General features: G+C 43.0%; 1 protein-coding gene across 1 annotated transcript in view; it reads left to right on the forward strand.

Annotated features, from left to right (window-relative positions):
* LOC110537840 (E3 ubiquitin-protein ligase RNF43) overlaps positions 1-7,147 on the forward strand; it is a 178,624-nt gene extending 171,477 nt beyond the window's left edge. The window contains exons 7-8 of the mRNA XM_021624258.3: positions 142-1,755; positions 2,075-7,147. Of these exons, the coding sequence (XP_021479933.2) occupies positions 142-1,755; positions 2,075-2,100 (1,640 nt within the window). The 3' untranslated portion in view covers positions 2,101-7,147. The remainder of the gene's footprint in view (positions 1-141; positions 1,756-2,074) is intronic.
* Positions 7,148-23,395: the final 16,248 nt, after the last annotated feature.

Consider the following 23,395-nt stretch of genomic DNA (forward strand, 5'->3'; position numbering starts at 1 on the left):
AGGCCTTAGAATGGGGGGAAGCACAAGACTACTTTACCCACTCTTGAGCACAAGTACATTTTTCCACAAAAAATCCAGTTTTATAAACTGTGTGTGTGTGTGTGTAGTCTGCTTTACTGTATGTATTCCTATGCTCCACAGGTACAGAGCTGTCACGTCAGTCCCAGAGGAGCAGACTGCAGCAGACCCCCGAGCACAGCCAGGGTTTCCTGCACCCCCACCCCTACCCACACGCCTTCCCCCAGCATCCCATCCCCTTCTCCATGAGGCCTCACTACCCCCGTGGCCCCTCCGGCCCCTACCCCTCCCTGAGCCACTACAGCAGCTCCCCACCCCTGGACCCCCAGACCCTCCGCTTCCTCCCTAGCTGGCCTCTTGGCTCCGGCTGTGGATACATCCACCCTACAGAGGGCCCCGGGAGGCCTCACAAGGCCGGGAGCAGCTGCAGGACGGCAGGTCACCCTCTGGGGTCCCACTACGGCCCCGGGTCCCACCGCTCCTGCCACGCCTACCGCTCCGGCTGCCCTGCCCAGCGCAGCAACTCCAGTTCCAGGCTGCACCACACCCCCTCCTTTGCTCCCCGCGCCTCCAAAGGGGGAGTCCATAGCCGGGGGGCCGAGGGAGGCAGCTGCTCTGGGGGGAGCTACCGGACGGAGCGCAGTGGCTACCTGGCAGACGGGCCGGCCAGTGACTCCAGCTCTGGCCCCTGTCACGGTTCATCCAGTGACTCGGTGCTCAACTGTACCGACGTGTCCCTTCAGGGTGTGTATGGTAGCTGGTCCACGTTCCGCAGCTCCCTGAGCAGTGACTATGATCCGTTTGTGTACTACGGGCCGGGTTTGGGACGGACAGGCCGCAGGGACAGCATGGAGGCAGGGGCCCAGAGACCAAGGTCCCTGGACTCAGTGATGAACAGAGACAGAGGACGAGGGAGCCCTGAGGAGCAGCCGCAGGCTGTGTTTAGCCACGTCCACTACCACCGCCACAGACACCACCACTACGGAGAGGACGGGGAGCGGGAGCACGCCCAGGGACAGGGGCCAGGCAGGGGGTCAGACGAGGAGCAGGGTGCTGCTGTTGCTATTGGCTCTGGTACTGGTTCTCCCCCGGCTCTGGACAAGGACTTCCCAGTGTGCCCTCTGAAGCACAGCCCCTGTCAGTGCCCTAAGGCAGAACACACAGACAGTAAGGAGGTCCACGGCCACGGGATAGAGGGTCAGGACCATGAGCTTAGCCTCAGCCCCCCGTCAGGCCCCCCTCCTGCCCTGGTAGCACCAGCACCCTTAGCAGCCCCAGCCCCCTGCTGTCACCAGGACCACGGCCGTGGAGGCCACCCCCACCGGAGGGCAGACCGGCTCGGCGGCTGCGTCCTCGACGGCCCCTCGGTGCTCTTCCACCAGAGCCTGGAACTGCAGGATGACTGTAGCATCCACATTCACTACGGCCAGGGCCCCAGCTACTGCTGCCCCCCGCCTGACCTGCCCATGCCTGTGCCTTTCATTCTGGACTCTGGGGGTATGGGGGCCCTAGGGGGCCTAGAGGACTGGCCCTGCTGTGGAGGGCCCCACCATGTAGTGTGGCAGAAGCGGGTGCAGCAGGCCCACTCTGAGCCCCAGTTGCTGGGGCCAGGGCTGGGGGGCCCTATGGACAGACCCCCGCCCCCATGCAGCAGGCGTCACCACGGTCACCACAGCCCAGCGCACGACCGCAACACAGACTTTTGTTTATACTGCCAAACATTACACAACAATCAGGGTGGGTGTTCAATCAGTCCTTATATTATAGCTACATGTGATGTGAACAGCTGCTCCCGTATTCTAACTTGAATGTGGTATGGCTCTATCGCTCTTTCCGCGATTCTTTGCGTCTCCTCACCGCCGAATCAGACGAATTGAAGGGAAGTTTAATTGAATTACATTTTGGGAAAGAAGGCAAGGAGAGAAGATGCGATTAATCGAGGAAAGATCATTTAGAAATATGCCCATTTGTGATATTCTTCCTGTCATCCTGTGTGTCATATGAGTGTCTCTCTGTGTGTGGTAAGTAAACCTATTGTCTGTTTCTCTCCCTCCAGGATCAGAGGAGGAGTCCGGTGTGTGATAACTAACTCGAGAGGTGCATCCCCAAACTCACGCTGCTACGTACACAGGAGCCGGAATGGACAAACACGCCATCGGCGGCCATCTTTCTCAAGTCTTCAAAATAATTCCACATGAAATACCTGCATTCAAACTACACTTCCCAGAATCCCCCAGTCAGTGCTGAGTTACATCTGTCAACAGAGATCAAAATTAGTTAGATTATGATTATTTTGAACATTTGTTTCTTTTGACCATCAAATCAATGAAAACACAAGTCAAGTAGAGACCTGAAATTGCTCATATTCGTTGTTGAATTCAAGTATGTCAATGTGTTTGATTTAGACTTTTCTTGTCGCTAAGTGGTGTACTTGTTTCAAGATGGAGACTGACTGGGAGATGCTGGGAAAACAACTCCTACATCACAAAGGGGAAATTTGTTTTATTCTCTTCTGCCTTGTTGTTTTGTTTTGTAAATTACACGAAGAATTAAATACCGACATGATATTACAAGTTCCCAGTTTGCCTTAGTGACCGCTAGGAATTCTCACTGCTCAGGACTTAAGCCTTGATTCACAGTACGAAACTCCCCTACTGTTTCTCTCAGTAGAAATCACATGGACAAATTGGATATCTAATTCCTTGAGTAGTTAAGCACTTAATCGATTATATAATGAGGTACTACTCAGTAATACTTGACTTTCCCTCATTACCCCCATAGATGCTCAGTTGGAGGTTTCTTGCGCTTTCCAGCCTGCCTCAAATCAGATTCAGAAATGTGTTCCAGTGGCGTTGGTATCGCAAAGGTACTCAGAGCTACAGAAAAGAGCCTAGAAGCTTCTCTCTGGGCAACCTGCCCCATTGGGGGGAAAGTTATTTTCTTAGCCGGCCTTACAAGCAGTGTGCATCCTGAGAGGTCACTAGAGGCTAGCATGGGGACTTGTGTTGGTTAATTCAATAATGGCAGCTGCTTCCATCACATTTTGTTTGCTTTGTGTTTCGGTAAAAAAATGTAGTCTGTAATTTTGAACCAGATTCACTGAAATGTGTTATTATTACAAGCTATTTTAGTTTTGCTCATGTCATTTCTCATGTTGCCAGTGGTTACTTATTATGTTTGATCTGAGTGCTGATTTTGTGGCCAGTGAAGGAGGGAGGGGTCCACCAGACAGACCTGGGTTCAAACTGTATTTGACATTTTTTAAATACTGTAGCCGTGCTTGATTAAGCTTGCCTGGCTCAATGGGACAAATGTAATCATCCCAAAAGTGCAAACCCCACCCATCTGGCATGTACTCCAGTCAGGCTAAAATATGCAAATGCTCCAAGTATGTGAACAATTTCAAATACTATTTGAACCCTGTTAGGTCTGCCTCCAGAAAATCACACAGTGTGAGTGAAACTTCGCTCAGCTCAGGAAGGACATCCGCCATGTCTCCTGCTCTTCACCCCTGACCTCTAACCAAATGTCCTAGTACATGACCCAATCAATCTCTCTCTTCCATTTCCCAAATACCAGCAGCTAAAGCTCAGCAAGGGTGCTCTTATCTTGGAACATTACAGCAAAATATTGTATACAGTGCATTCGGAAAGTATTCAGACCCCTTGACTTTTTCCACATTTTGTTACGTTACAGCCTTATTCTAAAATTGATAAAATAACAATTGTTCCTCATCAATCTACACATAATACCCCATAATGACAAAGCAAACACAGGTGTTTGGAAATGTTTGCAAATATATTAAAAATAACAGAAATACCTAATTTACATAAGTATTCAGACCCTTTGCTATGAGACTGGGGGCTCGTGAGTGGCACAGCGGTCTAAGGCACTGCATTTCAGTGCTTGAGGAGTCACAACAGACACCCTGGTTCGAATTCAGGCTGTATCACAACCGGCCGTGATTGGGAGCACAATTGGCCCAGCGTCGTCCGGGTATGTCCAGTGTAGGACATCATTGTAAAATTATAATTTTTCTTAACTGACTTGCCTAGTTAAATAAAGGTTAAATACCAATTTAAAAAATACTCAAAATTGAGCTCAGGTGCATCCTGTTTCCATTGATCATCCTTGAGATGTTTCTACAACTTGAATGGAGTCCACCTGGGGTAAATTCAATTGATTGGACATGATTTGGAAAGGCACACACCTGTCTATATTAGGTCCCACAGTTGACAGTGCATGTCAGAGCAAAAAAACAGGCCATGAAGTCGAAGGGATTGTCTGTAGACAGGATTGTGTCGAGGCACAGATCTGGGGAAGGCTACCAAAAAAGGTCTGCAGCATTGAAGGCATCCAAGAACACAGTCGCCTCCATCATTCTTAAATGGAAGAAGTTTAGGACAACCAAGGCTCTTCCTAATGCTGGCCAAACTGAGCAATCGGGGAAGAAGGACCTTGGTGAGGGAGGTGACCAAGAACCCGATGGTCACTCTGACAGAGCTCCAGAGTTCCTGCAGCAATCCACCAATCAGACCTTTATGGTAGAGTGGTCAGACAGAAGCCACTCCTCAATAAAAGACACGACAACCCGCTTGGAGTTTGCCAAAAGGCACCTAAAGGATTCTCAGACCATGAGAAACAAGTTTGTCTGGTCTGATCAAATCAAGATTGAACTCTTTGTCCTGAATGCCAGGCGTCCCGCCTGGAGGAAACCTGGCACCATCCCTAGGGTGAAGCATGGTGGTGGCAGCATCATGCTGTGGGATGTTTTTCAGCGGCAGGGACTGAGAGACTACTCAGTAGTCGGAGAAAAGTACAGAGAGATCCTTGATGAAAACCTGCTCCTGAGCGCTAAGGACCTCAGACTTGCAAAGGTTCACCTTCCAACAGGACAATGACCCTAAGCACACAGCCAAGACAATGCAGGAATGGCTTCGGGACAAGTCTCTGAATGTCCTTGAGTGGCCCAGCCAGAGCCCGAACTTGAACCCAATCTCTGGAGAGACCTGAAAATAGCTGTGCAGTGATGCTCCCCATCCAACTTGACAGAGCTTGAGAGGATCTGCAGAGAAGAACGGGAGAAACTCCCCAAATACAGGTGTGCCAAGCTTGTCGCGTCACACCCAAGAAGACTCGAGGTGTCACACCCTGATCTGTTTCACCTGCCTTGTGCTTGTCTCCACCCCCCACCTGGTGTCTCCTGTTTGTTCCCATTATCTCCTGTGTATTTATACCTGCGTTTTCTGTTTGTCTGTGGCCAGTTTGTACTACCAGGGCTCAGGCTAAGACCCAGATGCAGACACAGGATACATATAGTATGAGTCTCAGAGTTTATTATAGTACAAGGGGCAGGCAAAATGGAAGTCAAGGCAGGCAAAGGGTCGTAATCCAAAAAGTCAAGGGGTCTGAATACTATCCGTATGCACTGTACATAATGACTATGTAACTGAAGGAAAGTCATGATAATTCATAATTCATTCAACTTTGGGAACATACATTATTCACTACCTTGTAAAAACAAATATTGATTCAACGTACAATGATAAGGCAACCAGCTTCAATAGGATTGTGAGTTTGCTCAACCAAAATTGCATTGAGCAAACTCACAACAAAAATTTGGTTGGAATTTTATGGAGAAAACTCACAATCCTATCGCTGCTGGTATCCTTACAATTGTACGTTGAATCAGCATATATATATTTTTTTTTCACAGTGTACCAAACATTGACTTAACAAAGCTGTGGCCTTTTATGAACTTAAGTTAACTTAAATGGAAGCCAGGTGAAACATCCTAGAAAAAAACCCTGGAAGAAAGAAAAGTCTTGAAATGTGTGTAGTTATATCCCCCAATATATTTAATTTCTTAGTGAAAATGTGAAAGGAGACTGCATTAAGACAGACAGTAAACATGGAGCCTTAGTTTTTAATGGAATAAACCTATTGATCCCCAGACTATTTTCGAAAGAGCTGGAAGCACTTAAACAGCCTTGTCTGATCTAGTAACACTCTGAATTTGTAATTGAGATAAGTCTGTCTATGCTATTTACTTCATTGTGCCTTCTTGATTCACTTTTCAAAGGGGTTAGTTGTGGGATCTGCATTCACTACTTCCTGTCAATGGGTTGAAGTTTATTATGATATAAGATCAGCAAATTACCTAATACATTAAAGCTCTTGTTATTTTACCAAAGAAACACAGTTTTGAATGCAATCAACCTGTGCCTTTTATTCCTCCTCCATCAAACTTAAACCCAAGTAAATGTGTTTTACCTAACAAGAGAAATCTGAAAATGGAATCGTATGCAGTCAAACAGTTGAAAATCATGGATTACAGCCCCATATATATCGATACCTCGTTTCTAATGTTTTTTGGAGACAGCTTCTCTTGCTAATACTCCAGGTTGTGTTTCTGTTATGCATATTTGTGTAGAGAACAGTCCTATATAGCCTGGTTAAACCAGACTGAACACTGCACTCACCATTGTTTCCCTTGAAACAACAGTGAAACATTGCAAAACCTGTCTGGATTCCAGGCTACAGTTCCCTGGCCTTAGCTGAAATGACTAAATCACAACCAACCAGCACTGGAATCCACAACCAACCAATATTTTTCAGTAAAAACTGAAAGCAAGGCAAATCAAGGCATTATAACTATGCCAACGACCAGAACAAGGAAATATGAAACTGAAATTAATCAAACATCTCTGAAATGTTTGGGGCGATTTTATTATCCTCTTTAGGGTTGTTTTTTGTTTGTGTTCATTGTTTTGTTTTTTAACGCATAATGAGCTGAAACTGCCTTTTTTCTAATAGAGCACAATCCCGATAGAAATTGAAGGGATCTGTCAGTATATTTTGGATACTTTGTGTACAAAAAGAGAAATACAAAAACAGAAATGAAATAAAGTGTTGAATTTTATATATAATAGAACATTTCAATATGGTGATATGTCACTAATATATTTATTTACTAATATATTTATCCATTTTTGTCCAGGTCCTGAAAAAGAATGCATGGTTTCTGTATAGAAACGATATCTATATGAAACTAAGTGCCATCACAGATGTATCAACATGGCTTCATTCCAATTATATGCAAATAAATTATTTTGAAATAAAACCTCTGGTGCTTATTATGGTCTCAATTTTATGATCTTCATCTTCAAAATGAAGTATCTATCTGACAAATCTCATTGTAAGACTTGGTCATTCCATTTCCAGTCATCAGAAGTATCATGTTGGCACTGGCAATTATGTAATTGACAAAAGTACCAAACCTTGAATTGGTTCTTACTTATTGAATTGGTTCTTACTTAGGTCAACAATGGAAAGCTGGTGCATGTTATCACAGTGATTATACAATGAAGAAATATCACAGAATGCTTAGTAATTGCCTTCAACAACTTGTCCCATACATTTCTCAAAATAGGTGCTAAATCTCTTAGCAAAGCTAAGAACATACAGTAGAACATAGTGGCAAGAAAAGGTATGTGAACCCTTTGGAATTACCTGGATTTCTGTATAAATTGATCGTCAAATTTGATCCAATAATCATCTAAGTCACAACAATAGACAAACAGTGTACTTAAACTAATAACAAACAAATGATTGTATTTGTCTTGTCTATATTGGGATACATCATTTAAACATTCTCAGTATAGGTTGGAAAAAGTATGTGAACCCCTAGGCTAATGACTTCTCCAAAAGCTAACTGGAGTCAGCTAACCTGGAGTCCAATCAATGAGACAAGATTGGAGATGTTGGTTAGAGCTGCCTTGCCCTATAAAAAACACTCACAAAATTTGACTTTGCTATTCACAAGAAGTATTGCGTGATGTGAACCATGTCTCAAACAAAAGAGATCTCAGAAGACCTAAGATTAAGAATTGTTGACTTACATAAAGCTGGAAAGGGTTACAAAAGTATCTCTAAAAGCCTTGGATGTTCATCAGTCCACGGTAAGATAAATTGTCTATAAATGTATAAAGTTCAGCACTGTTGCTACTCTCCCTATGAGTGGCCGTACTGCAAAGATGATTGCAAGAGCACAGCGCAGAATGCTCAATGAGGTTAAGAAAAATCAGCTAAAGACTTACAGAAATCTCTGGAACATGGTAACATCTCTGTTGACGAGTCTATGATACGTAAAACACTAAACAAGAATGGTGTTCATGGGAGGAGGACACCACTGAAGAAGCTATGCTATCCAAAAAAGACATTGCTGCATGTCTGAAGTTCGCAAAAGAGCACCTGGATGTTCCACAGCGCTACTCACAAAATATTCTGTGGACAGATGATACTACAGTTGAGTTGTTTGGAAGGAACACGCAACACTATGTGTGGAGACAAAAAGGCACAGCACACCAACATCAAACTTCATCCCAACTGTAAGTATGGTGAAAGGGAGCATCATGATCTTTGCTGTCTCAGGGCCTGCACTGCTTGCTATCATCGACGGAAAAATTAATTCCTAAGTTTTATCAAGACATTTTGCAGGAGAATGTCTGTCCGCAAATTGAAGCTCTTTTTTTTTTTTTTTTTTTTTTGTGAAGTTTACCCCCTTTTCTCCTCAATTTCGTGGTATCCAATTGTTAGTAGCTACTATCTTGTCTCATCGCTACAACTCCCGTACGGGCTCGGGAGAGACAAAGGTCGAAAGCCATGCGTCCTCCAAAACACAACCCAACCACAGTGAGCATCCAACCCGGAAGCCAGCCACACCAATGTGTCGGAGGAAAACCGTGCGCCTGGCGACCTGGTTAGCGTGCACTGCGCCCGGTCCGCCACAGGAGTTGCTATTGCGCGTTGAGACAAGAATGTCTCTACCGGCCAAACCCTCCCTAACCCGGACACCGCTAGGCCAATTGTGCATCGCCCCACGGCTGTGACAGAGCCTGGGCTCGAACCCAGAGTTGGGTTCGCAAATTGAAGCTCAACAGCAGATGGGTGATGCAACAGGACAACGACCCAAAACAGAAGTAAATCAACAACAGAATGGCTTCAACAGAAGAAAATACGCCTTCTGTAGTGGCCAAGTCAGAGTCCTGACCTCAACTCGATTGAGATGCTGTGGCATGATCTCAAGAGAGGAGTTCACACCAGACATCCCAAGAATATTGCTGAACTGAAGCAGTTTTGTAAAGAGGAATGGTCCAAAATTCCTCCTGACCATTGTGCAGGTCTGATCTGCAACTACAGAAAACATTTGGCTGAGGTTATTGCTGCCAAAGGAGTGTCAACCAGTTATTAAATCCAAGGGTTCACATATTTTTTCCAACCTGCACTGTGAATGTTTACAAGGTGTGTTTAGTAATGACATGAAAATGTATAATTGTGTGTGTGTTATTAGTTTAAGCAGACTGTGTTGGTCTATTGTTGTGACCTAGATGAAGATCAGATCAAATGTATTGTCCAATTTATGCAGAAATACAGGTATTTCCAAAGGGTTCACATACTTTTTCTTGCCACTGTATTATCTCAGCTTCATTGGTGTAGCCATACAATCATGTTGTAATATTAGTTAGAAATGGCGAGGTTGACCCTGGCATCCTGTTCCTTCGCAATGCACTCGAACAGAGACTTGAAATTTCCTGCCCCGAAGCCCTGTGGTGGGTAACACACACGGGTCCAACTCAGTCAATTAATGAAATGTATTTATAAAGCTCTCTTTACAGAAGCAGTTAATTCAAAGAGCTGCCTTATTATGTGTAATGGCTCTTGGGTGTACTCACTGACAGCTTTTGTAAAGGATAAGGTCTTTGCTTTGGCTTTATTGTCTTTTGATGTTGAATTATTGAGACCAAGGCTAAATACTTAAATACTCTCCCATGGTTTTATGTTCAAATACCAGCTTGCCTCACAACACAAGTTTAACTTATGAGCTTCAATTAATCATGAAAATATTTATAAGTGTAATGAAACGATCAAGACGGCAAAGACCAAGAAAGTGTTGGTGGTTTCTCCCACAGTTCCTTTGGTGTGGTGTAGCTAAATGTTTTTTAGTTTCAGGCATAACCAATCCACATCACTAGACTGAAACGCCAAATCATGACTGATGAAGCCTGTCCTAACAGGTAGTGAATCGGGGCCTCGGTTAGAAAGTGCCACAGGCTGAAACCCAATCCAAAACTTTAGCTCAGTTCCAGCTCTCCCTGCTACAGTTGGTCTTTAATCTGCATCTGTGATAGATGTACCTTTACAACTCTGGGTTGAGTTGTGTTCGCCTTGGGTAGGAGCCATAAACAGCTTTTAAAGGAATACTTCAGGATTTTGGCAATGAAGCCCTGTATCTTCTTCCCCAGATTCAGATGAACTCGTGGTCGTGGATATAATTTCAATGTCTCTGCATGTGGTTTGAAGGAAGTGGCTAACTAGCGCTGGTGCAATTGCTAACTGGCTGGTGAAACTGCATCTAACTTCCTTCATTCTGGACATAAAAAAAGAGACATAAAAATTGTATCTACGAGTTCATCTGACTCTGGGGAAGTAGATAAAGGGCTTCATTGCCAAAATCCTGAAGTACAGTGCCTTGCGAAAGTATTCGGCCCCCTTGAACTTTGCGACCTTTTGCCACATTTCAGGCTTCAAACATAAAGATATAAAACTGTATTTTTTTTGTGAAGAATCAACAACAAGTGGGACACAATCATGAAGTGGAACGACATTTATTGGATATTTCAAACTTTTTTAACAAATCAAAAACTGAAAAATTGGGTGTGCAAAATTATTCCTCCTAGTGCCTTATTGCAAACAGGATGCATGTTTTGGAATATTTTTATTCTGTACAGGTTTCCTTATTTTCACTCTGTCATTTAGGTTAGCATTGTCATGACGTTGGCCTGGGGGGTAGGTTTATGACAGTCATAAATACCTCTTCCCCCCCCCCTTTTTTCCTCTCTCTACCCTACTGATGTTACATTTGCAAAACCCTTGGTTAACATAGAGATTCTGGGAACATCAGTAGGTGGGGGGAAATGAACTATATTCTGGTAATCCGAACAATTGAACATATGTGGTGGTACTTAATGAATATGATGTCAGTTCGGTTGTCATCTGAGATGTTCTCATCAATGATAAGATGACATAAACTCTACAGTGGAAAGTCTACACATCAGAGTTATCGGATTCACATGGAATTGTTGTTCAATTTAAACGTTTGAATATTAAATTATTTGTAATGGGATGAAATGTGATTTTAGCTTCTCAAATGTGAGATTTGGGTTTTCATAAGATAGGGCTGCTCAATCAGTGGCCCGCCCCTGTGAAGGGACATGGGCTATAAAACTTTTCAAACAACCTTCTCTCCCTTCCTATATAAGCAATTGACAACGAGGCACAGCTTCTCCCTGTGTCCCTCAGTCTTCCCGCTCTTTCACTCAAACTCAGCCCTTTTCTCAGCCCTTTTCCTATGACAAGCTGTCATATCTGTTCCGCCCGTTAGGGACGTTTTCCTTTATGACGTCATTTGTAATCAAATTATGATTAATTATGTGTATATGTAATTCTGTGTGATTAGTTAGGTATTTAGTAAATAAATAATTAAATCCAATTTTGTATTGCTGATTCAACTTGTTAGCCAAGATTCGTGCAGATAACCAAGAATTTACAACTTTCAGATGAGACTGAATTAAGGTGACGATTAATATTGACTGCTATTGAGGTAAAATATTACTAGGTCTTTAAGAGTTTATTCGGAAGATAACAGCTCTATAAATATTATTTTGTGGTGCCCCGACTCTCTAGTTAATTACATATTCATGATTAGCTCAATCAGGTAATATTAATTACGGAGGAATTATTTTATAGAATAGCATGTCATATCACTTAATCCGGCATAGCCACACAACAACCCCTATAAAAAATATTTAAAAATAAATATTAAAGTCACAGATACTTCAGTCACAAAGCATAGCCCTTCTTCAATTTTCCAAACAATGGATGTTAATAAAATACAGGTAGATGTGCTCAACACTGCCCTGATGGCTGGCCCAATCTTTCAGTGTTTGCCAGATGTTGTCATCATGTCTCCAAAACAACATCTCCTTCCAGAAGCTTCTTCTGCTTTATTAAGGAGGAGTGCTCCGTCCTTGTAGGCTGCACCATGAACCATGACATGTAGTGTCATTTTGTTAGATAAAATCCTTTATCCCACAAAGTCTGTTAAATTGGCGCCGTCAATTTGAGTAATCTACTCGTTCACCATGCAGAGAAAGGAAACCATAAATTAACCCCTAAACTTTGTTTCAACAAGTCAAAATACATTTCTCTTTACTCCTCAGATACCCTAAAATGTAATCAAACTATAATATTTCTTACAGAAAGAAGTATGTTCAATAGGAAACTAATTTTAGCAGGTGCATCTTGTCTTCATGGAGCGCGCAAACACGAATTTCCAAGACTGTGTCCCTGTACTAAAACTGATATTTATTTTTTTGTTTTGGAAGTTACAAGCCTGAAACCTTGAACATGGAATGCTGACACTCTGTGGAAGCTATGGGAATTGCATACTGGGAGATAGAATTGAGTACACCCTTATACTTGCCGTTGTAAGAGCATGGTCTCTCAAATAAATACATTCTGGTTGGTTTTTCTCCTACCATATCTTTTGTGTTATATTCTCCTACATTATTTTAACATTTCTACAAACTGCAAAGTGTTTTCTTTCCAATGGTACCAATTATATGCATATCTTGGCTTCAGGGCCTGAGCAACAGGCAGTTTACTTTGGGCATGTCATTCAGGTGGATATAGAGAGAAAAGGGGCCTAGCACACACACTCTTCATTGAAACTAACGGAGACGCTGTGAGTCGAGAAGCAGGTGCAACGTTTAATAAAACATGAAACGAGGCAACATAACAGTGGCGTTTATGCATGAACAATACTGACAGAGGAAGGAACCCAAGGGAGTGACAGATATACGGGAGGTAATCAGGAAGGTAATGGAGTCCAGGTGAGTATCATGATGTTCTGCAGGTGCGCGTAATGATGGATGCCAGGTGTGCATAATGATGGATCCCAGGACCGGTGGTTAGTTTAACGGCGACGTCGAACGCCAGAGGGGAGGAGCAGGAGTAGACGTGACATTCACACTCTCTTAACTGGTGAATAGTGTTATAATGATGACATGATTGGCATATTCAGGGTCCATATTCACATAGCGTCTCAGGGCCGGATTACCGAATGGGCATGCAGGGCAAAAGCCCCTGGGGCCCCAACGTCCAGGAGGCCCCCAACCAAAAAAAGGAAATTAGCCCTAAAACAACAAAATGTTCTCTTAGCCTCATGACAAAATATGTAGAATAGCATTATAAAACTTGACATTTTTTCAACACAAAATGTGTCCGGCCCTGTCATTTATTCATTATGATTTAAAAGGCAAAACTGATCCTAGATCAGCAGTTACTCTGACTGAAATTCTTTGTATACACAGGCTCTATTATTCATCATCTGATGGATGAACTGGCTGGGGTGAGGTTCAGTGGAGGCTGGTGGGAGGATGGCTCATTGAAATGGAGTCAAACATGGGGATTCAAATCAAATCACATGGTTAGCAGATGTGATTGCACGTATAGTGAAAAGCTTGTGCTTCTAGTTCCAACAGTGCAGCAATATATAACAAGTAATCTAACAATTCCACAACAACTACCTAATACACACAAATCTAAGTAAAGGGATGGAATAAGACTATGTACATTTAAATATATAGATGGGCCATGACCAACCGGCATAGACGAGATGCAATGGATGGTATAAAATACAATATATTCATCTGGGATGAGTAAGATATGTAAACATCATTATTAAAGTGGCATTAATGAAGTGATTAGTGATCCATTTGTTAGAGTGGCCAGTGATTTCAAGTCTGTTTGTAGGCAGCAGCCTCTCTGTGCTAGTGATGGCTGTTTAACAGTCTGATGGCCTTGAGATAGAAGCTATTATTCAGTCTCACGGTCCCAGCTCTGATGCACCTGCACTGACCTCGCCTTCTGGATGGTACCGGGGTGAACAGGCAGTGGCTCGGGTGTTTGATGTCCTTGATGATCTTTTTGGTCTTGCTGTGACATCCCGTGCTGTAGGTGTCCTGGAGGGCAGGTAGTTTGCCCCCGGTGATGCGTTGTGCAGACCGAACCACCCTCTGGAGAGGGTGATACCCTGCGGTTGTGGGTGGTGCAGTTTCTGTACCAGGCGGAGATACAGCCCGACACGATGCTCTCAATTGCGCATCTGTAAAAGTTTGTTGGTGTTTTAGGTGACAAGCCAAATTTCTTCAGCCTGCTGAGGTTGAAGAGGCGCTGTTGCGCCTTCTTAACCATACTATCTGTGTGGGTGGACCATTTCAGTTTGTCCGTGATGTGTACGCCGAGGAACTTGAAACTTTTCACCTTCTTCACTGCTGTCCCGTCGATGTGGATAAGGGTGAGCTCCCTCTGCTGTTTCCTGAAGTCCACGATCATCTTCTTTGTTTTGTTGACGGTGAGTGAGAGGTTATTTTCCTGACACCACACTCCGAGTGCCCTCACCTCATCCCTACAGGCTGTTTTGTCGTTGGTGGTGATGAAGCCTACTACTGTTGTGTCGTCTGCAAACTTGATGATCGAGTTGGAGGCGTACATGGCCACGCAGTCATGGGTGAACAGGGAGTACAGGAGGGGGCTGAGAACACACCCTTGTGGGGCCCCAGTGTTGCGGATCAGCAAAGAGGAGATGTTGTTTCCTACCTTCACCACCTGGGGGTGGCCCGTCAGGGAGTCCAGGACCTATCGTAGAGGGCAGGGTTGAGACCCAGGGCCTCAAACTTAATGATGAGCTGGGAGGGTACTATGGTGTTGATTGCTGAGCTGTAGTCAATGAGTAGTATTCTTAGATACAGTAGATATTCCTCTTGTCCAGATGGGATAGGGCAGTGTGCAGTGTGATGGTGATTGCATCGTCTGTGGATCTATTGGGGCGGTAAGCAAATTGAAGTGGGTCTAGGGTGACAGGTAAGGTGGAGGTGATATGATCTTGATTAGTCTCTCAAAGCACTTCATGATGACAGAAGTGAGTGCTGGAGGGTGACAGTCATTCAGTTCAGTTACCTTTGACTTCTTGGGTACAGGAACAATTGATGTGGGGACATCAGACTGGGATGTGGGGACAGCAGACTGGGATAGGGAGAGATTGAATGTGTCTGCGCATGCTCTGAGGATGTCACTAGGGAGGCTGTCTGGGCCGGCAGTCTTGCAAGGGTTAACACGTTTAAATGTCTTACGTCGGCCACGGATAAGGGGGGGTAGTGGGCCGCATCGGTGGCACGGTATTATCCTCAAAGCAGGCAAAGAAGGTGATTAGTTTGTCTGGAAGAAAGACGTCGGTGTTCGTGACGTGGCTGGTTTTCTTTTTGTAATCCGTGAATCCCTGAGACCCTGCCACATATGTCTCTAGTCTGAGCTGTTGAATTGCGACTCCACTTTGTCCCTGTACGGACGTTTTGCTTGTTTGATTGCCTTGCGGAGGGAATAACTACACTGTTTGTATTCGGTCAATTCCCGGTCATCTTTCCATGGTTAAATGCGGTGGCTCGCGCTTTCATTTTTGCGCGAATTCCGCCATCTATCCATGGTTTCTGGTTAGGGTATATTTTAATAGTCACAGTGGGAACAATATATCCTATGCACTTCCTTATAAACTCACTAGCTGAATCAGCGTATAAATCTATATTATTCTCGGAGACTACCCGGACATGTCCCAGTCCGCATGATCAAAATAATCTTGAAGCGTGAATTCCGATTGGTCAGACCAGCGTTGAAAGGTCCTAGACACGGGTACATCCTGTTTGAGTTTCTGCCAATAGGAGGGTAAAATCAAAGTGGAGTCGGATTTGCCGAAAGAAGGGCGGGGGAGGGCCTTGTATGCATCGCGGAAGTTAGAGTAGCAGTGATCCAGTGTTTTGCCAGCACGAGTACTATAATCGATATGCTGATAGAATTTAGGTAACCTTGTTCTCAAATTTGCTTTGTTAAAATCCCCAGCTACAATAAATGCAGCCTCTGGATATATGGTTTCCAGTTTGCATAGTCCAGTGGAGTTCCTTGAGGGTTGTCGTGGTGTCGGCTTGGGGGGGATATACACCGCAGTGACAATAACCAACGAGAATTCTCTTGGGAGATAATACGAACGACATTTGATTGTAAGGAATTCTAGGTCTGGTGAACAGAAGGACTTGAGTTCCTGCATGTTGTTACAATTACATCATGAGTCGTTAATCATGAAACATACAACCCGCCCTTCTTCCCTGAGAAATATTTATTCCTGTCAGCGTGACGCACAAAGTTTCCTGGTGGCTGTATTGACTCCAACAACATGTCCCCAGAGAACCATGTTTGCGTGAAATAGAGTATTTTACAATCCCGGATGTCTCTCTGGAAAGCAACCCTAGCCCTAATTTAGTCTACCTTGTTATCTAGAGACTAGACATTAGTGAGTAAAATACTCTGAAGCAGTCGGTGGTGTGCGCGCCTCCAAAGTCTGACCAGAAGGCCGCTCCGTCTTTGATACCATTCCATTTATTCCAATACATTAATTTTAATGAGGCCATTCTCTTATAGCTCCTCCCACCAGCCTCCACTGGTGATGTTATTATCTGAGAACCTTCCTTGGGGTGAGGTTATTCATCTGAGAACATTTCTTGTATCACCCATCTCACCTCTAGATGGAGCTGTAGCACCATCTTCACCCATTCATCTGAGAGGACAAACACAAAGAACCTTCTAGTCTAGTCCTTCTACAAAGAAATCTAAATGTAATGTATCTTTGATTTCTGAGACACTAAGAATGTATATGGGCTGTTCACTTTGTCTCAAATACTGAGTGAAAGGCTGCCTCCTTGCTTCACTCAAAAACAGGTTTGGTCAGAGTGATCTTGTCTAACCATTTCCATTGGACACCTCATTTTTAACACCCAATGAAGATAAATAGATTTCAATTTACATTCTCAGTAAAATTACTTTTACCCCTGGCTGAAACAATGAAACAGAAAGATGTCTATCTCTTTCTCTCATTAAATGGAATGTAGGCCTATTGCGCAATTTTGAGCTTAATTTGCATATAAAGTGGGTTAAGGGAAGGAGGAGAGTTGTGACTAGCCAAGCTGTGAGAGACGGTCAAAGTTCCTAGGCTGGTAGTATACTTAGAAGTGAGGTGAAGGGTTGTATGACTGTTGACTAGTACGCTTTTGAGGTCAGAGCAGGCGATTAGAGGCGAAGGCCACAAGAACAAAAATAGCGCCAGGCCTTAACTACCATGCTCTGTGCTGTAAACATAGGGAGTGACAATGTGTCAGTCTTTGACTGTTGGCACACACACATGTTCATGTGTCTTGACTAGACTTGACAGAAGAACACACCTTTTTATGTACTACTTTTGCAGCTTGTCTGTTTGATTCATTTAAATACAAATGAGAATGTAAAGTCCATCACATACAGGTGACAAAGTCATATGACATGATTGTGTGGGTGTGTGTTTTGCCTCTTATATTAATGATTGACTTGTTGTCATATTCAGTCTCTCTCTCTGATGTTCCTCTTTTGTTTAATCTCATGACCTGGATCTCAATGACGACATTGAATGACATTAGAAAATCCAAATGGGGTCTTCATGACGACTAATATGAAGATTATAGTCTATCAGCTGGAGTAAGAATTGCATTAGATGCAATAGATTCAAATGAAGTAACGACCGCTTCAACAAAGCTTCCCCATAATGCTCCATAGCATGTGATCAGTTTGTGCTGCGCTATGATTTTCTATTGGCCTCCCATTTCACTACCATGGCACTTTCCGCGTCTGATGTCACGTTGTGACCAGCAACATTCTAGATGCACCGATCTGGCTTGATCGGCTTTGATCTGGGTTTGTGCGCGCCATTCACGTTGCTTCAAGGCCTTGTTTACCTGTTGTGAGATATCATTGGCTGTGCCAATAATCCAGTCTAACGCTATGTTCATCACAACTCGGTACTTGGAAATCTATGACTTCCAACTTCAAGACAACTGGAAACTCTGGGGAAAAAACTAGCTCTGACTTGGAAAAATCGCTTTGAATGGTCATCCAAGTCAGACTTCCTTACTTGACGATCACTGACTTAATGATTTGACCTTGTTTTTTCTGAGTTTCCAGTTGTCTTGAAGCACCATTACCTAATGTAGCAGTAGCAGGTGTAAAATAAACTCCTGGTGTTTATAGAAACTGGAAGCATCTGGTTTTCAGGCTTCCCCTCTTCCTCTATGCTTTTGTCCAAAGCTTCTGGTGCTATCGACCCTGCTGTGGGTGTTATTGGTATGGATTACAGACCAAGAACTTTGTCAGGGTCCCTTCACTTAAGCCATGAACTAACCATCTCCATCTTCGGAGGATGCAGCTTTCAAAGACCTGGCCTCTATTGGTTAACCTGTCATGATATATCGCTTGTTTGTTTTTTGCTTTTGAAGAGCTTTGAGATTCTATGAAAAATGCTATAAAAATGTAATTTATTATTATTATTGTTATTAAAACGTATGGATCCTCTCAGACCATTGGTCAAAATATAGGCTTTACCAAAGATGATCTATTAAATTGACAAGATAGTCCTCAAAGATGGAAGGCAGGCGGGAGGAGGCGAGATCAGGTGGGACCATTCTAGCCAATGAGAGGGCAGATACAAGTGTGGAAAAACAGGCACAACTCCAATATAAAGTGATTTTTTTCGAAGTTGCCACGTGCCTATATGTGCTTTCGAAACAACCTACTGTAGCCATTGCAAAACTTCTATTCGATCAAATAAGTCTCACGTAACAAATTATCTCTCATTGACCTCCATACAAAAATTCCTCACTTATTTTCGTGGACAGATTTTGGGGGGAGTAAACCAATCATGTATATAAACCCTGGATTGCTAATGCTATTTTTTGGCCCGTGAAAGGTTTTGAAGCCACTCGTCAGTCATATTGGCACTCCTCAGAAGAAGCAGTCCTCCATAGGAATGAATTAATTATACCGTATTTCAATTAAATGAAAAATTACATGTAGGGATATTTAAGTATTTATTTGTTGTAGTGGGGACAGTAACATTAGTATTTTAAAAAAAAATACATACACTACCATTCAAAGGTTTGGGGTCACTTAGTCATTTCCTTGTTTTTGAAAGAAAAGCACATTTTTTGTCCATTAAAATAACATCAAATTGATCATAAATACAGTGTAGACATAGTCATTTACAACATTAACAATCTACATAGGCGTACAGAGGCCCATTATCAGCAACCATCACTCCTGTGTTCCAATGGCATGTTGTGTTAGCTAATTCAAGTTTAGTATTTTAAAAAGGCTAATTGATCATTAGAAAACCCTTTTGCAATTATGTTAACACAGCTGAAAACTGTTATTATTAAAAAAGCAATAAAACTGGCCTTCTTTAGACTAGTTAAGTATCTGGAGCATCAGCATTTGTGGGTTCGATTATAGGCTCAAAATGGCCAGAAACAAAGACCTTTCTTCTGAAACTCGTCAGTCTATTCATGTTCTGAGAAATGAAGGCTATTCCATGCAATAAATTGCCAAGAAACTGAAGATCTCGTACAACGCTGTGTACGACTCCCTTCACAGAACAGCGCAAACTGGCTCTAACCAAAATAGAAAGAGGAGTGAGAGGCCCCGGTGCACAACTGAGCAAGAGGACAAGTACATTAGAGTGTATAGTTTGAGAAACAGACACCTCATAAGTCCTCAACTGGCAGCTACATTAAATAGTACCAGCAAAACACCAGTCTCAATGTCACCAGTGAAGAGGCGACTCCGGATGCTGGCCTTCTAGGCAGAGTTGCAAAGAAAAAGCCATATCTCAGACTGGCCAATAAAAATAAAAGAGTAAGATGGGCAAAAAGAACACAGACAACGGACAGAGGAAGATTGGAAAAAAGTGTTATGGACAGACTAATCTAAGTTTGAGGTGTTCGGATCACAAAGAGGAACATTCGTGAGGTGCAAAAAAAATGAAAAGACGCTGGAGGAGTGCTTGACGCCATCTGTCAAGCACGGTGGAGGCAATGCGTTCTGGGGGTGCTTTGGTGGTGGTAAAGTGGGAGATTTGTACAGGGTAAAAAGGATCTTGAAGAAGGAAGGCTATCACTCCATTTTGCAACGCCATGCCATACCCTGTGGACGGCGCTTAATTGGAGTCAATTTCCTCCTACAACAGGACAATGACCCAAAGCACAGCTCCAAACTATGCAATTACTATTTAGGGAAGAAGCAGTCAGCTGATATTCTGTCTATAATGGAGTGGCCAGCACAGTCACCGGATCTCAACCATATTGAGCTGTTGTGGGAGCAGCTTGACCGTATTGTACCTAAAGAAGTGCCCATCAAGCCACTCCAATTTATGGGAAGTGCTTCAGGATGCATGGGGTGAAATATCTTCAGATTACCTCAACAAATTGACAACTAGAATGCCAAAGGTCTGCAAGGCTTTAATTGCTGCAAATGGAGCATTCTTTGATGAAAGCAAAGTTTGAAGGACACAATTATTATTTCAATTAAAAATCATTATTTATAACCTTGTCAACGTCTTGACTATATTTCCTATTAATTTTGCAACTCATTTCATATATGTTTTCATGGAAAAACAAGGACATTTCTAATTGACCGCAAACTTTTGAACGGTAGTGAATTTTTTTATGTTTAGCTCACATAAAATAGCCTAATAAAGTATGCTATATCCTTTAATATTAATAAAATACACATGGCAAAAAAAAATGTAGACATTACTAAATGCATTTCTATAGCTTCCAAAATATTTTTTACAATGGTGGGGAGGGCCAAGATGGGGGTGTAGTGGCTTCATAACGGTAAGTCGTCTAGTATATATATAAATCATTGGAGTAAACCCTCTCACGTCACCTCTTCCTCTTTCCATAGATACTGGAAATAATGAAGAGATGCTTGTGGGAACGTTCACAAGGATAATTTTTGTGTTGCATTATGGGGATAAAAATTGTCCGACGTGGACTGCATGAACAAAAATCATGTGATCAAAGGTCCTGAAGTTTTGACTGCAGTCAACTGCAACTTTTTGCAGTCGCTCTTCACCAGCTTCATCCTACATTGTGGGAGGCTCTACTGTTAACCAATCACTAGGGTGTTTTTGTTTGATCAGCGCGAACGTGACCAAAGACCTGACTGAAACAGCAACCAACCGCAATTCATGTAGACAGTGGATATCACAGGAGGTTGGTGGCACCTTAATTGGGGAGGACGGGTATCCTGGTAGTGGCTGGAGCGAAATGATACATGGTTCCCAGGTGTTTGATGCTATTCCATTTGCTCCATTCCAACCATTATTATGAGCCGTCCTCCCCTCAGCAGCCTCCTGTGGTGGATATGTACAAATGCATGTGATATTTGAAGCTCTCTCACCAATTGATTGTAAAATGTACACACATATATTTTCAGTTTGTGAGTGAGTGATATCGGGGTTGGAGATGTTTATTTCAACATTATAAAAGGACAGCTTTTATAAACAATGGCAACACTGTGATGTTCCCAGAGCTTTGCTTTTGGAAAACCACGTCAATGCCCGACTTTCGACTGTCGCAGATGCACCTCCCCCGACTTCACTCTTGGACTTTTGTTTACAGTCATTTGCTTTCACCTTACCACTCAAACGAGCCCTGTGTCTTCGCTCTAACAATGGGATTTGTTGTCCACAGAGTGGAATGGAGGGCTGTCAAGCGCCAGCCTATTCCTCTCTTTAGATGCATCTCGTTCTTTGAATACTTAAAAAAAAAAGATAATTGACTGTATTCAATGCAGAGTGAGATCCTTTGCGAGCCTCATGAATATGCATAGGCCGTCTCGAAATTCAACAGTGACAACTCTGATATAAACTGTTTTTTTTCTGAAAGTTGCCAGGATGTCATGTGCATCACACTTATATCAGTACAGCCGTAACAACCTAAGCATTACGGAACTTCTATTAGATCAAATAAGCCTTACATATCAAAATAGCAGTTCATTTTTATCTTGACCAATTCGACACTCTCTCAATGGACATGTCCGAGAGCATCAAAACTGTGATGTATCGTGGCTAAATTGTGACTGACTAATCTACAAAAAATAAAGAGTTTTTATTTATGATACAAGATCAGTCAGTCAGCAGTCGCCTTCACTGTCGGCTGCAATGTCGAACAAGCCCATAGCCACCCAAAAACTCTTCACCTGCACATGAATGATGATCTGCTTAATGTGGACAGATTTTGGGCAGAGTAACCCCGAGCTCCGACTGGGAAAAAAACTTTTTGAACAGTCATTCAATTTAGAATTCCAAGTCTCGAAATCTGGGCTCTTTCTAGAGCTCCACTTTCCAAAAGAAACATTACTTTTGCGGATTGGTCGAGGTGAGTGACACTGAGAGGATTCTTGTGAGTAGGTAGAGACCAAGAGAGAGTTATTGGAAGAATATGTGCTTCAGTAAGGTGGGCATTTTAGCATTAATAGCCATGCTTGTCAATTGTACTTGTGGTGGCTGAGAAATACTTGGGATTGTGAGGATTTACTGCGGAACAGTAGAGTGGTATTGTTTTGTCCTCTCGGACCATTGTTCTGGAGTAATATTAGATAGGATTACATTGTGGAATGGGGTGGTGATTTTTTTTTATTATAGAGGGCTAATAGTTGGGAGGGCAATTTTCATTTTCCCCAAATGTGTATTACCGTATCAACAATTTAATGTAGGTATGCGTGAATGGCCTCCACCTGAAAGTTGGATGCGATCCGCCAACCAAGTCCTAAAGAAGAAGAAAAAGAAGATTGGTCGAAAGGAGGCGTCACAGAGAATGAGGACATCGTGGAGTCCACTGAGTCACGGTTGTATCAGCTGATTCTTTCTGAGTGAGTAGCTAACCTGATAGTTTTTTTATTTTCAAAATAAAAAAACATGTAAAATATTTTAAAGTATTTGCATTATGTTGCACGGCTTCTGCAAAATATGCCGTATATTACCTACATGTTGACATGTGTCTGCGTTTTGAACAGCCCACTTCGTAATCTCGTGCTAGAAGCAATTGTAGTCCTCTCCCCCTAGTAGCTGGTGTGTTTGATGGGTCACCACCACTCTCGCTAGCTACATTGGTTAACGATACTAGCCAGCTCCTAGTTTTCATACAACACCCTTTCTGCCTTTGGCACCTGTTTGGTTACACCACTTTGTTTTTGGTTGTGTGCGACACGGTGTGACCATTGGGCTAGACATTTAGCTGTCAAACTGTGCTGTTTAGCGTGCTTTTAGATGCTTTTCTAGGCTAGCTAATGTCAATTTGAAAGACCATGTCACAGCAAAGGAGTACCCGAAAAACGTAGCTGA

The sequence above is a fragment of the Oncorhynchus mykiss genome, chromosome 12 (assembly GCF_057628025.1).
Source record: "Oncorhynchus mykiss isolate SJ-2025 chromosome 12, ASM5762802v1, whole genome shotgun sequence".
Classification (NCBI taxonomy): domain Eukaryota; kingdom Metazoa; phylum Chordata; class Actinopteri; order Salmoniformes; family Salmonidae; genus Oncorhynchus; species Oncorhynchus mykiss.